Source organism: Serinus canaria, chromosome 21 (assembly GCF_022539315.1).
Source record: "Serinus canaria isolate serCan28SL12 chromosome 21, serCan2020, whole genome shotgun sequence".
Lineage (NCBI taxonomy): Eukaryota > Metazoa > Chordata > Aves > Passeriformes > Fringillidae > Serinus > Serinus canaria.
Window position 1 is genome coordinate 1,329,055 of NC_066334.1, and position 15,091 is coordinate 1,344,145.

General features: G+C 56.0%; 1 protein-coding gene and 1 long non-coding RNA gene across 8 annotated transcripts in view; one reads left to right on the forward strand and one right to left on the reverse strand.

Annotated features, from left to right (window-relative positions):
• UBR4 (ubiquitin protein ligase E3 component n-recognin 4) overlaps window positions 1-2,830 on the forward strand; it is an 85,416-nt gene extending 82,586 nt beyond the window's left edge. For all 6 annotated transcript variants that reach the window (XM_050982609.1, XM_030232891.2, XM_050982610.1 and 3 more), the window contains 3 exons: window positions 730-820; window positions 1,626-1,788; window positions 2,420-2,830. In XM_050982609.1, the coding sequence (XP_050838566.1) occupies window positions 730-820; window positions 1,626-1,788; window positions 2,420-2,484 (319 nt within the window). In that variant the 3' untranslated portion in view covers window positions 2,485-2,830. The remainder of the gene's footprint in view (window positions 1-729; window positions 821-1,625; window positions 1,789-2,419) is intronic.
• Window positions 2,831-3,424: 594 nt separating this feature from the next.
• Window positions 3,425-10,024, reverse strand: LOC127060343 (uncharacterized). 2 transcript variants are annotated; one of them, XR_007779276.1, is made up of 3 exons: window positions 9,635-10,024; window positions 3,979-4,098; window positions 3,425-3,845 (listed from the first exon to the last, which is right to left on the reverse strand). It is a non-coding gene; the product is annotated as an uncharacterized LOC127060343 (long non-coding RNA). The 2 variants fall into 2 exon arrangements; XR_007779275.1 differs by having other exon boundaries at window positions 3,979-4,151; window positions 9,635-9,671.
• Between the last annotated feature and the right edge of the window lie 5,067 nt (window positions 10,025-15,091).

The following is a 15,091-nucleotide window of genomic DNA, read 5'->3' on the forward strand; positions in this document are numbered from 1 at the left end:
AGGTGCCCAATGGAACACCCAGCCTGGCTCACCCAGAGCCATCCCTGCCTGTCCCTGCTGGGCTCTGCCTGCTCCAGCTGCCATGCTGTCCATCAGGGACTTACCAAAGCCCCATGCCAGGTTTCTGTGGTTGAAATGGCTCCAAAGGTATTAAGAAGTCTTTTCCCAGCCCCACACTTGAAGAAGTAGAGATTCCTTGGCTCTGCTTTTCAAGGTTGTTTATTTTCTCTTATCTATTCCATTCTCTCTCTGACCTGCTGAGGTCTGTCTGGCAGGTCAGTTTGTGGCACAGTCCCTGCCCTTGGGGTGGTGTTAGCTTGTTATACTAAATTTTGTACTCTATTTACAATAATTTTCCAATACCTATCACCTATGTTAGACAGTTTGTCTCTGTTCTAAACCAATCAAACAGTGTCACCATCACAGCAGAAAATGGAGAACAAGAAGAAGGAGAAAGACAGGACATGCCAGATTCCTCGATCTTGCCTCTTGAAACCCCATCCTAAAAACCCCAAAATTCTACATTTTCACCCAGTGATGAATTCACTATCATTCTATTCAAACCCTTGTGGCTTGTAACTCCTCACACAATTGGGAATTGTTTCCATGGGCTAAAATCCAAGGCACAGGGGTCTTTGGCTCTGTGCCAAGGTCTCTGAGCACCCTGGCAGGGTCTGGAGTCCTCCAGGGCAGCCAGAGGGATTAACCCAGCCTGCTCTCCCTCCCCAGACTGGCAGACAAGGCAGTGAAGGAATACGCCACGTACCGCTCGGGGCTGCTCTTCTGGGCCCTCGTGGATCTCATCTACAACATGTTCAAGGTAAGGAGAGCACTACAGGTTCTCTGCAGCACCTCCAGCTCAGCTCCACTTCAGCTTTCTTGCCTGAGCCACTCCATGAGTTGGAAATAGAAATCAAAATTTGAAACTCCTTTCTCCAAGGTCCTTGGGAATAAAACTTTACCAAATCCCAGGATGGTTTGGGTGGAAAGGGACCTTAAAGCTCATCCCATCCCACCCCTGCCATGGCAGGGACACCTCCCACTGTCCCAGGCTGCTCCCAGCCCCATCCAGCCTGGCCTTGGGCACTGCCAGGGATCCAGGGGCAGCCAGAGCTGCTCTGGGCACCTGTGCCAGAGCCTGCCCACCCTCACAGCGAACGATTTTTCCTTTTTTTTTCTTCTGTACCTTGTAAAAGCAGAAGGGCCACAAGAAGCTGCCTGTGCTCATTGTAGGCCTTGCACTTCAGTAGCTGAAGAATTGAGAGACTTCTCCAGTTGGCAGCAGTCCTGTATTGTGTATTTTACTTTTCCTGTTCATGGAAGGAAGGACATTCCAGGCCATGCCAGGGAAGTGGTTGGGTGAGGAAGGAGCCAGGGGCAGAAAGAAACCTGCAGCTCCCACAGAGGGTTCAGTGCTCAGGGTGAATGCCTGGGACCTTGTTTCATCCTGCAGAAAAGGATCATGAGCTTGCAGTCGGGTAATTTCTTCCTCTGTTGGTTGTTTGCAAGAGGCAGGGATGGAAATCCAGGAGCAATGGGAGAAGGCACCAGGGTTTGCAGTAACTATTTTTTTTTTAATTAAATCATACTTTTTGGCCTGATTTGGTGTGTTTGTCCCCTGTCAGAAGGTGCCTACCAGTAACACAGAGGGAGGCTGGTCCTTCTCTCTGGCTGAGTTCATCCGACACAACGACATGCCAATCCACGAGGCTGCAGACAAGGCCCTGAAAACCTTCCAGGAGGAATTCATGCCAGTGGAAACGTTTTCTGAGTTTTTGGATGTGGCTGGTGAGTGTTTGCTTGCCCTTTTATAGGCTGCCCTGTGCAGCTGGTGACTGGAGCCAGCAGCGTTCCTGACACTGCTGCAGCTGGTGGGAGGGGACAGGGAGAGGAGGGATCAGCACGGCCCAGCCACAGCCTGGGCTGTCCCCAAACTGCTGGGACACACACCTGAGCAGCCCCAGGCAGGAAAACCTCCCCCCTGCCTTGTGAAACATCTGTAGCACAGCTGGAGGGTGGTTTGGGGGGGTCTGTGGTTGTAGGCTGGTGAGCAGATGTGACCTGGCAGCAGGTGGGTGCAGCCAGAGTTGTTCCCCAAGGATTTTGGTACCTCCAGGAGTCAGGAGATGCTGAAAACCTGCAGGGAAGCTGGAATTTCTCTTTCCTCTCTCAAAATGTGTGTCCCAGGCCAGCCTCTCCCTGCCCAGCCAGGGAGCACAGCTGGGTCTCTGGAGCTGCCCAGGAGCAGCTCCATGTGGATTTAGGGGTTGATTCAATTCACATTTCAGTCCCTCCTGCTCGTGTCCAGCCCTAAAATAACCCTGCAGCTGTCAGTAGCTCACACATGGCCCAACACAAATCCCTCCTGGGCAGGACAAACAGGGGCTGATTCTTCTCTCTTGCCTTCTTCTGTTCAAAGGACTCTTGGCAGAAATCAATGATCCCGACAGCTTCCTCAAGGACCTCCTGAACTCCATCCCCTGAGCTGCCAGCACAGAGAAGCTTTGGGCAGAGCCTCCACTGCTTGCCTTCCACCCCTCTGTGTCCCTCCTCGTGCAGTCTGTCCCTTTCCCAAGGAGTGCTGCAGTTTTTTGTTGGAATATTTTTTGTTTTGTTTTCCTTTTTTTTGTTTTTTATTTTCTACAATTTTTCTTCATGGAGTGATTTGAAATTTAGATTTGTTTTATCTTGTGTTTCAGCGCTTCTATCTGTAAAGCCTTGTGCATTCAAGCTGTTTGAAAGAACTTGTACAGAGAGGAATCCAAACCAGTAAATCCTAATGCTTTAGTGTGTACCTCTTTGAAGTTAAATAAACAGAACAAATGGGTAAGCTGGGCTTGACTAGTGCTTGAACCAGGCAGGAGCCCGAATGCCAAGGTGTTCCTCACATTTCCCTCCAGAGCTGCTGTTCTGTCCAGCCCTGGGCCTGCTCCAGGAGCCCCAGGGAGCAGGAGGGAGCAGCTGGGCACTCCCTGCTGCACTGGCAGGGTCTGTGTGGGGCTGGAGCCTCAGGGGCTCTGCAAGGATCCCTTCCCTTCCCTTCCCTTCCCTTCCCTTCCCTTCCCTTCCCTTCCCTTCCCTTCCCTTCCCTTCCCTTCCCTTCCCTTCCCTTCCCTTCCCTTCCCTTCCCTTCCCTTCCCTTCCCTTCCCTTCCCTTCCCTTCCCTTCCCTTCCCTTCCCTTCCCTTCCCTTCCCTTCCCTCCCTTCCCTTCCCTTCCCTTCCCTTCCCTTCCCTTCCTCCCTTCCCTTCCCTTCCCTTCCCTTCCCTTCCCTTCCCTTCCCTTCCACTTCACCTTCCCTTCCCAACCTTCCCAACCTTCCCAACCTTCCCTTCCCTTCCCAACCTTCCCCTTCCCAAACCTTCCCTTCCCACTCCCAAACCTTCCACCTTCCCTTCCACCTCCCAACCTTCCCTTCCCAAACCTTCCCAAACCTTCCCTTCCCAAACCTTCCCAAACCTTCCCAAACCTTCCCTTCCCAAACCTTCCCTCCCCTCCCCAGCTCTCTGTCCCCTCCATGCAGTGTTCAAGGCCTGTCCTGGCTCCCTCCCAGGCTGCTTCCAAAGCTCTCCATGCCTCTGATGGGTGGCCCCTCTCTGGGGCTGCTCCCATCCCTGTCCCCTCCCTGGGAACCCTTCAGCTCCAGCCGGGGCAGCCCCAGGGCCCAGCCCAGCCCCCCTGCATGCCCAGCTCTGCTCCCAGCCCAGCTCTGCTCCCAGCCCAGCTCCCCACCTGTGCATGCTGGAGCCTCACCTGGCACACTTCTGCTGACACCTGGTGAGGCTGGAATCTAATAAAGCTTCCCTGGCTTCCTCATCTCTGTTTGAACTTGAATTCCCTAACACGCTGCCAGCCCAGAAATAACAATAATAATAATAATTTCAGAGGCTGAGTAGCTCAGCAGCCCCTTTGGTGCCTGTTGTTAGTGCTGGGATTGGCAATTAGCAGAGGGGTGAAGGTGCAGTGTTTTTGTTCTCACCTCCTGGGCTGATGTCACTCCTGGCAGCCCTGCTGAGGAGGGAGCTGGGCAGGAAATGCCCCGGGGGCTTTGCTTCGTGTCCCACAGGGGCTGGGGCTGGGCTGGTGCCTCTGGCTGGCCCTGTGAAGTGCAGGAGGGGCTGCGTGGAGCAGCAGGCCTGCACCTCTGCTGCCCTGGAACCACATCAGAGAGCAAGCAGACCTCTGTGGGAACCCAACAGAACCTGCTCCAAACTGCAGCTGGGCTGCTCAGGGTGCCTGCAGAGCCCCTGGGGCAGCCTGGGCAGTGCCAAACCCCCCAGACCTCCCCGGGCTGCTCAGGGTGCCAGCAGAGCCCCTGGGGCAGCCTGGGCAGTGCCAAACCCCCCAGACCTCCCTGGGCTGCTCAGGGTGCCAGCAGAGCCCCTGGGGCAGCCTGGGCAGTGCCAAACCCCCCAGACCTCCCCGGGCTGCTCAGGGTGCCAGCAGAGCCCTGGGGCAGCCTGGGCAGTGCCAAACCCCCCAGACCTCCCCGGCTGCTCAGGGTGCCAGCAGAGCCCCTGGGGCAGCCTGGCATGCCAAACCTCCCAGACTCCCCGGGCTGCTCAGGGTGCCTGCAGAGCCCCTGGGGCAGCCTGGGCAGTGCCAAACCCCCCAGACCTCCCCGGGCTGCTCAGGGTGCCAGCAGAGCCCTGGGCACCTGGCAGCCAACCCCCCAGACTCCCGGCTGCTCAGGTGCCAGCAGAGCCCCTGGGGCAGCCTGGGCAGTGCCAAACCTCCCAGACCTCCCCGGGCTGCTCAGGGTGCCAGCAGAGCCCCTGGGGCAGCCTGGGCAGTGCCAAACCCCCCAGACCTCCCCGGGCTGCTCAGGGTGCCTGCAGAGCCCCTGGGGCAGCCTGGGCAGTGCCAAACCTCTCCCAGCCCTGCCAGAGGTGCCCCAGTGCTGGGAGCAGCAGAGCTCCCCAGAGCCTGGGCAGTGGGGCTGTGCTGCTCAAGGCTCTCAGCACAGTCAGCACTGAGCCCCCACCCTGTTCTGGCTTTGCCATTTGTGGAACAGGGGGTGGGGAAGGTGTGGGAGCTGGCAGGAGCTCCAGGCTGCTTTCCTTCCCTGGCCAGGGTCTTTCCTGGCCAGAGCAGCTCTGCTCCCCTGCAGCCACAGCCTCGGGGTGCCCCCAGCCCTGCCCAGCCCTGCCCAGCTCTGCCAGCCTGCCCAGGGGAGCTTGGTTCCCTTGGCAGGAGCTCCTGCAGCTCCCCCAGCCCAGCTCAGGCTGGAAATCCTGCTGTGCTCCCCTTGTGCTGGCACAGAGATTCTGTAGAAGATTCAGGAGCTGCTGGAGCTCCCGGCAGGCAGAGCCCTGGGTTCCTCCCCTCAGCTGGGCCAGCAGATCCTCAGAGCTGCCAGCAGCACAACCTGGGCACTGCTCAGCATCAGTGGCAGTGAGGAGGTGGCACCTTGGAGGGAGCTTTGAAGCTGTTCTTGCAGGAAGCTCCCCAGAGCTGTCCTGGGTGCTTTGCAGAGGCCCAGAGATGGATTTTGGACAATAAAGGTGCAAGCAGTGGCTCCCTGCCCAGGGCTGTGGTTTAGGGACAAGCCAGGGCTGAAGAGAAGGTGGGAACATCCTGACAGTGCTTGGGAGCAGACGAGCCTGGCAGGGACTGACGGTGACAATAACGACCCCAGCAGAGGTGGGGAGGGACAGGAACGAAAGGGGAGTGGTTTGGAAAGTTTCAGCTGGTCCTGGCCACACAGAGAGGCTCCAGCGTTCTCAGTGCTGCACAGAGGCAAAGAACTCTAGGCTCCACAATCCCCTGGACTGGGGCTGGGAGGTCAGCAAAGACTTTGGGGAGTTTGTTACTTAAATTAGGAATGAGAAGACTGAGGGGAGATGCCTCAAAATGGATGGAATTACTTTAATGATGAGCTGAACCATGAGCTGAACAACAGAGAGTTAACCCCCTCTCCAAAAAAATTAATTTATTTGCCAAAGACATTGTTTGGGGGAAAGAAGTCCTTTGTGATGCAGGAGAGGCTGGATGAGCTGTGGGATTGCTTTGAACCTGACTGTGGGCAGGAGCTCCCTGAATTTCTGACATCCCTGCTCTGGGTTGGGCTCCAGGATTTAATTAATGTGGGGATTAATTAAATCTGGGGAGAGAAGGGACCTGCTGCCCCCCTCCCCCCACCTGCTGCAGGCGACACAGAGCCCTGACCTTCCCTGGGTATTCTGTGGTGCTTTCCTTGTCCTGCTGCCTCCTGCCCTGGAATTCCCTTTCCCAGCTCTTCTGGAAGTGCAGCTCAGCTTAGGGCCCTTCCCTGCTCCAAACTCTCCTGCTTTGTCTCTCTGCAATTCCCCAGAAATGTTTTCAAGCTGGGCTGGAGCTGCTGCCCATAAACACAGAGAGCTGCAACATTCCAGAGCCACAAAACATTCCCTGGACTTTTTCCAGTGGAGGAAAAGGGATTTTCCTCCCTGGACCTGAGTCTGTGACACCTTCCAGGACATGGCTCCGTGGTGGAGCCTCGAGGGACATGTGGGGACATCTCGGGCCTGCAGTCCCCCCAGAGCTGGATGGAATCCCACACTTTCCTCCAGGTTCTGCAGCACTGATGGTCTGGCCCTGCTGCAGGAGCCTGCAGGCCCTGGGTGCACCCAGGAAATCCTGCAGGGTGAATGCTGCAGGGTGAATCCTCAGGGCTCCCTCCTGACCTTTGGGCCAGCCCAGGGCTGGTTCCTGCTCAGGTCACAGCCCAGGGACCCTCCAGGCACTGAGTGACAGAAAGGAGCACAAAGCCACCAAGTCCAGGCTCCCAAATTCACTCCTGGTGTCACCAGGCAGGTTTGGAGCTGCTCTGGGAAGAGGCCCCCCTGCAGCCCCAGGAAGCTGCCAAAGCACCCAGGGACCTGCTGAGGTCTGGCAGGAGCCACCCTGGGTCACATTTCTGTTCCCTGCAAAGAAAATCAGGATTGGCCTTGACTCGTTTGCTGCACAGCCACGTTCCCAGGCAGGTGGGGATGAGTCACAGCTCAGGTGTGAGGGATGAAAGATCCAGGGGAAAACAAGCTCTGAGCTCACCAGGAGGGCTGGAAAAGGGTCTTGGGTGCATGGAGGACAAAATCACTTCAGGGATGTGAACCCTGGCGCTCCAAGTTGGTGGGAAAAGCCAGGGGCAGCCACCTGAACCTCCAGGAATGGTTAGTCCCTTGCTTCCAGGAGGAAAAAAAATAATTATTAAATCCCTATTTGCAGATTTTTTTTGCAGGATTGATCCCAGCCCTTCACATCAGCAGCTGATGAGGAACCAGCTCCAGCCCTTTATCCCAACCCTGGGATCAGCAGGGATCCTACTCCTCTCCAAAGGGAAATGTGCCAGCAGCAGAAGATGCTTTTGGGGAAAATTCTCCATCAAATGGTACAAAGGACACGTGGAGGGGAAGCCCCTGTGCTGTGTTTTTACCCCAGGCAGGTTGGGGACCTTCAGGCATTGCCCCCAAAGAGGTTCTGGGGTGTGAGAGGAGTCTGGATGTGCCTCCGGGAAGATTTTATTTTCCTGCTGCTTGTAAAGCCTTTCTTGAGCAGGATCCTCCCATGCTCAGTGCTGTTCCTGCAGCCAGGCCCTGTTCCTGCAGGTCCCAGATGTGGAGTGGGAATTACAGCCTCCCTCCTGTCCCACAGGGATTTTCTCCCTCATCCCACGGCTGCCCCAGAGCCCAGGAGGGATCAGACATGTTCCTGCTCCCTGATCCTCACACTTGGATGCTGCAGAGCCTTCCTGCCCCTGGGAGCATCAGGAGCTCACAATGGATTTCCTGCCCCAAAAATCAGAGTTTTTCTTCTGGAAAGGAGGAAAGGAATCCCCACCCTGGCACTCCTCAGTGTGACTCAGCCTGGTCCCTTCCCTTGGGAACCCCAAACCCTCTGTGGGTGAATCATGGGGCTGTGGAGAACCCAGCCAAGGCTGGTGCAGCCCTCCAGGCTCTGGGGGATCCTCAAATGTCCCTGGAGCTGCAGGAGAGGTGGGAATGGTGAGAGAGCCCAGCTCTGCTTCTCCTGGGGCTGCTGCCATCACTCCCAGCCCACCCCACAGGGGGAAAATGTTGGAATTGTTTTACCACTGGAGGAGCAGGATAACACTTCCCTACAGCCCTTCTCCAGCGGGTGTGTACATTGAACAGGGCAAACATTGGGTAGAAACTGGAAAAATTCAGGTTTATGTGCTTTAAGTTCAGCTTTGACATATGGAGAGAGGCTGAGCTTTAAAGAGAAGCAAACACCAAGAGCACCATGTCCAGTCTTGGCTGCTCTTGCCAGGGATGCTGGGTCTGACTCCTTTCCCACCTTTCCCTGCCGTGGGGGCTGCAGAAGGGATGGAGATGTTTGGATTTGGGGGAGGACAGGGCAGGGCAGGGCAGCCAGGGACGCCCTCCCATTAAAGGGCTCTTGGGCTCGAGTGCCTCAGAGGGGGAGATCCCGGCCCTAGCGCTGATAACCCGATAATTACTGTTGTTAATCACAACCCCGCCGGTTCTTTCCCAAGTGTTGTGCCAGCAGCACCTCAGCCACCCTCAGCACATGCCCTGGGCAGAGTCAGGGCTGTCCCAGCCCAGGATGGGATTGGGATGGGAGAGGGCTCAGGGTGGAGACTGAAACCCTCTGGGGCTCGGCCCCAGTGACAGCCCCGAGCACATCCCGTGCTCAGCCCAGCTGGCTTTGGGGCTGTCCCTGCGTGTCCCGGGCTGGAGCAGCCACCCCGCTGCAGTGTCCGTGTTTGGGACACCCCGGGGGCTCCATCCATCCGCAGTGTCCGTGTTTGGGACACCCCGGGGGCTCCATCCCTGCGGCTTCTCCCGGCCGCTGCTTTTAATCCCATTTATGAGCGAGCAGGGCCGCGCTGTAAGCCCAGCAGCACCCTGTCAGCATTCCTAACGTTTGATGGCAGCCAGCCGATGGCCGGGGGTTACACCAGGCACCCAGGGGTGGCACACCGGAGCCCAGGTCACTGCCCTGGCCCTTCCTGCAGCCGCCTTCTGCTGCTCTCAGCAGCTTTGTGCAGCGCTCCCGGCCCGGGGCTGCACCCACGGGGCTCCACCCGAGCTCCGCTCCCGCGGAACCAGCGCAGGGAGTTGGGAAAGCCGGGAGGGAACGGCTCCAAAGCCCCGGGACTCACGGCAGTGACACCGCGGGGACGGGCAGAGCATCCCCGGACCGGGGGAAACCTGAGAGCTCCAGGGGAGGTGTCCCTGTGTCCCTGTGAGTGCCCCAGGTGAGATGTCCCCTCCCCCGGACAGGTCCCGCTGTCCCTATGAGTGCCCCAGATCAGATGTCCCCCCTCAGGACAGACCCCCGTGTCCCTGTGAGTGCCCCAGGTGTGCTGGGGTCCCGGTGTCCCCGTGGGTGCCCCAGATGAGATGTCCCCTCCCCGGGACAGGTCCCGCTGTCCCTGCGGGGGACAGGAGGGGAGGCAGGCCGGAGGTGCCAGGGGATGCTCGGGCAGTCCCAGCCCCCATTCCCGATCCACGCCCAGATCCCGTCACAGCTCCCACCGGGAAGTTTTTCTTCTCCCTGTGTCCTGCAAAACCTGTCAGGCTAAAAACCCAGGGTGCAAGCAAGGAAGAGAACCAGTTAATGGCTTCTGGAGGAGAGGTTTAGACAGGGAGTTAAATCCCAATTCAACTCACCCCCCCTCAGCGCTCGGAGCTTTGAGTGCCGCTCAACCCAGCAAAGTTTGGTGCAACAACGAGAAAGAAATAATTTATTCTGTTAATTTAAAATCATCCTGCACTTGAGTTAATTAGGCCACGCTCCTTCAGAATGAGGAGTTGGAGCATTTTGGGATGGCAGCGCCGCGCGTGGGCACGCCCGGGTCCCGGCAGCGCATCCCGGGATGGTCCCGGAGCTGCTGCCGGAGCAATCCCCGCCCCGGGGCACACCTGGGCGGCCTGTCCGGGCCCATCCCGCATATTTGCAGCCCTACTCAAGGCGGATGAAATGTTTGGTTCCTAAGGAAGCAGAGACCGCTGCCGCCGTCTCCACGGAAACTGCGGCGTGGCCCGACCGCGGATGCGCCGCTCGGCACCTTCATCTCCTCCGCCCTTCGGGGCTGCACCCGGGCCCGCGGCTCTGTTTGCAAAACATCGACTCCTCTCCATGGAGGAGAGCAGCCCGGCCGGGCCGGAGGGGGTGCGGGGGTGCTGAGCCCGGGCCCGCCCGCGCATCCCCGGCTCTGGGCTGGGCAGGAGCATCCTCGCTCCTGGGGCTGGATCTCTTTGGCGCTGCTGACGCCCAAAAGCCCCGAATGCGGGAAATGAGATTTTTGTGAGTGCAGAAACGAACCCGCATCGGGAGGAGGTGCCGGGTTTCGGCAGCAGCTCCTCTGTCCCGTGAGCTGCCGGGACAGGGAGGGGACAAAGCGGAGGAGCAAACACGGCCTGGGGAGGAGAAAGCTCCTTTAAAGGCAGGAAAGGTGCGGGGAGGAGAAGCTGCTGCTCTGTGGAACTCATCGCTCCCACGCACTGCCAGCAGCGGGCCCACAAACGCCTCTGTCCTCGGGTGGCGATTCCGGCACCATCCAGAGCTTCCCCCGAACGGAACCACCCGGGGCTGACCCGGGTCACCCCTTCCCGGCCGGTGACACCCGCGCTGGGCACGGCCCTGGTGGCACCCCGGGTGTTTCTGTGGCGCTGAGTCAGCCCAGAGGCGCCGGGGCTGTGCCAGCTCTGCCCATCGTGCCCGGGCAGGGCAGCTCCTGCCCCCCTGCCCAGCCAAGCCCCGCGGCCGCTGCAGGGAAGGCGCTGCTGGGCTGGGAGAGGCTTCGCTGCCAAAATCGCAGCCGGGACGGGACTGATGCCACCCCCCGATGGTGCTCGTGCCCCATCACGGGCTCTGGGGTAAAAAACAACAATTTTGGGCGGGCTATTAAAGATTCTGCTGCTTTCAGACAGACAAACACCCTGAGCCAGGAAAGGTGCGGGGTGAAAGCCCCAGGGGAGCCCCCCCAGCCCCGGGTGCACCCCGGCCCTGCTGGGTGTCAGAGAGCAGCACTGAGGTGGAGCTGATTCCTCAAGACTTCATATATTCGTTTAATATATTTTTTTACTATTTGTATTTGCAATTTGTAATTTGTAATGTAACCCTGCAGCTCTTTGGTGCAGCACTCCAAACTCCACAGGCAGTGCCAGCTGCTGCTCTCCCGTTCTGGGCAGACACAGCAATTCCTCTCCAGCCTGGCACTCAAGGACACCTCACTGCCTCAGGCCCCAGAGATTAAACAAAAGGGAGCTGGAGAGAGCCAACCTGGGGTAAATGACTTCATTAGCTGGAGCTGTAATTGGAGCATGAACCCCCAATATGCAAATGGACCAAAGTTATAAAAGTGTGAAACCCCAGAGCTGTGGTTCATTTTTGGGTGCAGCCCCTGAGTGGCTTCATCTGCCCCAGATGTACCTGAAACCCCTTCAATAAATAAATAATTTGCCTTAATTTTGTCTGGTTCTGTTTCCAGGCAGCCTCGCAGGGCTGAGGCCCGAGGGAGGGGAAGGGGCTGAGGGAGGGGTCAGGGGCTGCAGCCTCACCTGATGTGAGAAATGAGATAATGATGAAAAAATCCCGGCCCAGCAGGAGCCCCTGCAGGCCCTGAGGGCATTTCTGGGCAATTCTGGGGGTGTTGAACGAGAGGAATTTTGCTCGTTTCAGAGGGAGGTTTGTGCAAACACACAAACCAAGCCCTGGTGATGCCACCAGCCCCGGGAGCAGCACCTGTGGCACCCCGGGGTGGGTTTGGGTTGGTGTCCTGGCTTAGGGCAAATCTGGGGGAAAACCTCCAAAGGGGTTCCTCTAGAAAAGCAGATTCGAGCAGCCCCTCCTCCGACGGGTTTGGGAAAACTTTTCCTTGGAGAAAATGGGGAAAAACCTTTTTATTTAACAGGCAAAACATTCACCAGCACAGAAAATGGACAATATTAAACAATAGAACCTCTCACTGTTCTGAAGAGATGGCAAACTCAAAAAGTCCCTCAGTGGGCTGTAGTGGCTCTCTCAGTCTCTTATCAGCCTCTCATCAGTCCCTCCAGGCCCAGGTGGCCACAGGTGAGAGCTCCCAGTGCTCTTGGGGGTGCTCAGTGCAGAGCAGGTTCAAACAGGTCCAAAGAAAAAGAAAACCCAGGGAATCCAGGGAACTTCCTTGCCTCAGCTAACTAAAACCAACTAAGAGCAAAGGAGAGCTCTGTCCTGCTGTCTGTCTGTCTGTGCTGCAGACAGCCCAGTCCAGGAGGAGCATTTGGGGGAGCAAATGCAGTTTCTGAAAAGCTCTCAGAATCTGTCTCAGAGGTGTAAAACTCATTTCTGAGCCAGACAGACAAATGGGGATGCGAGCATCATAAAGTCACCCCAGGACATTCAGTTTGACTGGAAAATGGTGACTTTACCAAGGAAAAAATAACTTTCCATGAGTGCCAGACTAACAGAGCCTCAAAGGATGCAGCCAGCCCCAGGAAAATTCACATTAAAAATCAGAGCCCATTTTTAGAAAACAGCTCTGAAAATGGTCACCGAGGCTGGGGAGTGCAGGGTGCTGCCAAAGAGAAAAGAAAAGGAGTGCAAAACCAAAAAAAAAGAGTGCAAAACCAAATCCAAGGGCCTGGATACCCCAATCCCTTCTCCAGCCTGAGTTTGGGTGAAGCAGCTGGGAGCAAACCGATCAAAGAAAGAAAGAAAGAATCAATCAATCAATCAATCAATCAATCAATCAATCAAACAATCAAATGTGTGTTGTTATTATGGCTGGCATGGTGGAGGTCGCCATGGAGAGTCCCTGCTCTCAGACCCAGCCCCATTTCCCTTTCCAGAGCCCTTCTCCTGCCTGTCCCAGTAATCAGGGCTCCCTTATTTCTCCCCTCTCCTGGCAGGAATTCCCTGCAGGAACATGCCCAGCCTGGCAGGGGCTGTGCCCCAGGGCCCTCCCAGGGTGGGCATTTCCATCTCCCCCTGCCAGGGTTAATTAATTCCTGCCCTTAATTCAGGAGGTCACAGCTCAGTGGGACCCTGGGGGTGGCCCTGGCTGTCCTAGGGAGGGGCTGCACTCATTAGCTAAAGGACTAATTAGATTTAATGACCTGGGGAAGGGTGCTGGTGGATCCAGGGAGCTGCCAGATCACGGGGCAGGAACCAAACCCTTCATTGCCTTGCTTTGCCCCCTCGGGTGCTTTCCTGCCTCCCCAAGGGAAGAAATGATAAAAAACTAACCCCAAACTCAGCTGGATTTTCCCACTGCTGACCACGGGGCTCTGCAATCCCCCATCTCCTTCCAGCACCACCAGGGAGGTGCCAGGTGCCAAACCCAGGGAAATCCATAAAATCCTGCAGGGTTTGGGTTGGAAGAGACCTTGAATCTCATCCCATCCCCATGCCATGCCATGCCATGCCATGCCATGCCATGCCATCCCCAGGTGGTTCCAAGCCTTGGAGTTTCCCAGATCTGGGACAAACCCACCCCTGGCTGGCTGCTGCCCCAAACACTGCCCCCATTCTGGGCAGTTTGAGCCAATTTTTGCCTTTTCTGGGTGTTTTTGTGGCTCTGCAGGGCGGCTCAGAGCAGGAGAACATTCCTGGGCAGGAAAATGGGTTTGGGATGGAAGCCTGGCCCTGTGTGGGGACCCCCAGGGCTCCTGGAAGCCCCAAACCCAGCCCAGGGTTTGTGCTGGGTAGAGACAAATCCTTCAGGTGCTGCTTTGAGTCACCTGCTAATGAAGCACCTCCACCCAACACATTTATTTCTTTTTTTTTTTTTTCCAGGAGGTGCTGGCAAAACACAGGTTAGAAACACACTAAATAACAGAGCCCTTTGAAGAGCCCTGGTTTCGGTGCTGAGCGGGCTGCAGGTGCTGCTGGAGTTTCAGCAAGAGGGGTTAAATAAATATAAATATAAATATAAATATAAATATAAATATAAATATAAATATAAATATAATATAAATATAAATATAAATATAAATATAAATATACATAAATTCAAAAATTAAAATTACCATTTATCTTAAAATATAAAAATAAAATAGAAATATATATGACACATCAAAATATAGAATATAAATACAAAATAAAATTATAAACATATATAAAATATAAAACGAAATATATCTAAGATATAGCAAAATATAGACATATAAATATAACTGCAAATATTTTATATATATATATATATATATATATATATATATATATAAAATGCATAAATATAAATATAAATGTAACCAGCAAGTGCCATGGTTTTATTCCAGAAATGGCATTTGGGTGAGCAGTGTTTTTGCAGCTTCACACCATTGTGACAGAGCTGTCCCCGTGTTCCCCTTGCATCATTGCCAGCAGAGCAATCATTGCCAGATCACATCATTCAATCAAACAATATCCTTTGATTGCCCAGAGGTCCGGGAGCAGCAGTTGGGAAATGTTAATTTAATAACTTAATTATTATAATATCAGAGTTATTTAGCACTTAGGCAGGGCTCTGCTGCGGGATAACAAAATCCAAGGTTTAGTCTGATCTGACCTATTCGTGGGATCACAGAGTGTTTGCTGAGGGGTTGGAATGGACCTGAAAGATCTTCAGTGCCCAGCCCTGCCACGGACGGGGACAATTCCAGTTCCAATTCCAATTCCAGTTCCAATTCCAATTCCAGCTCCAATTCCAGTTCCAGTTCCAGTTCCAATTCCAGTTCCCACCCTCCCGGCTGCTCCAGGCCGTGTCCAGCCTGCCCCGAGCGCTGCCACGTCTGGGGCAGCCACGGCTTCTCCGTGCCCCCTGTGCCAGGCTCTGCCACCCTCACAGGTGCCCGATATCCACAATTCCCCTCCTTCCATCGGTTCCCGTTCCCCCTGTCCGGCCACCCAGCTCCCGGGGCAGTTCCTCCTGCGGCTTCCCTCCATGCCCCGCACGGCCCGGGGGAGCTGCGCTGTCCCGCACCCCGTCTCCTCTCCGGGAACCCTCCCGCTCTCCCGCCCGGCTCCGCGGGGCTCGGCCGGGGTCCAGAGCCCCGCGGGGTCCCGGGAGGCGGGGCCGGGGCCGGGGCTCCTTCGCGGGACCTTTGTCCGTCAGTGCGGGGACCCCGCGGGCTCCCCAAAAATCACCGAACCCCGCGGAC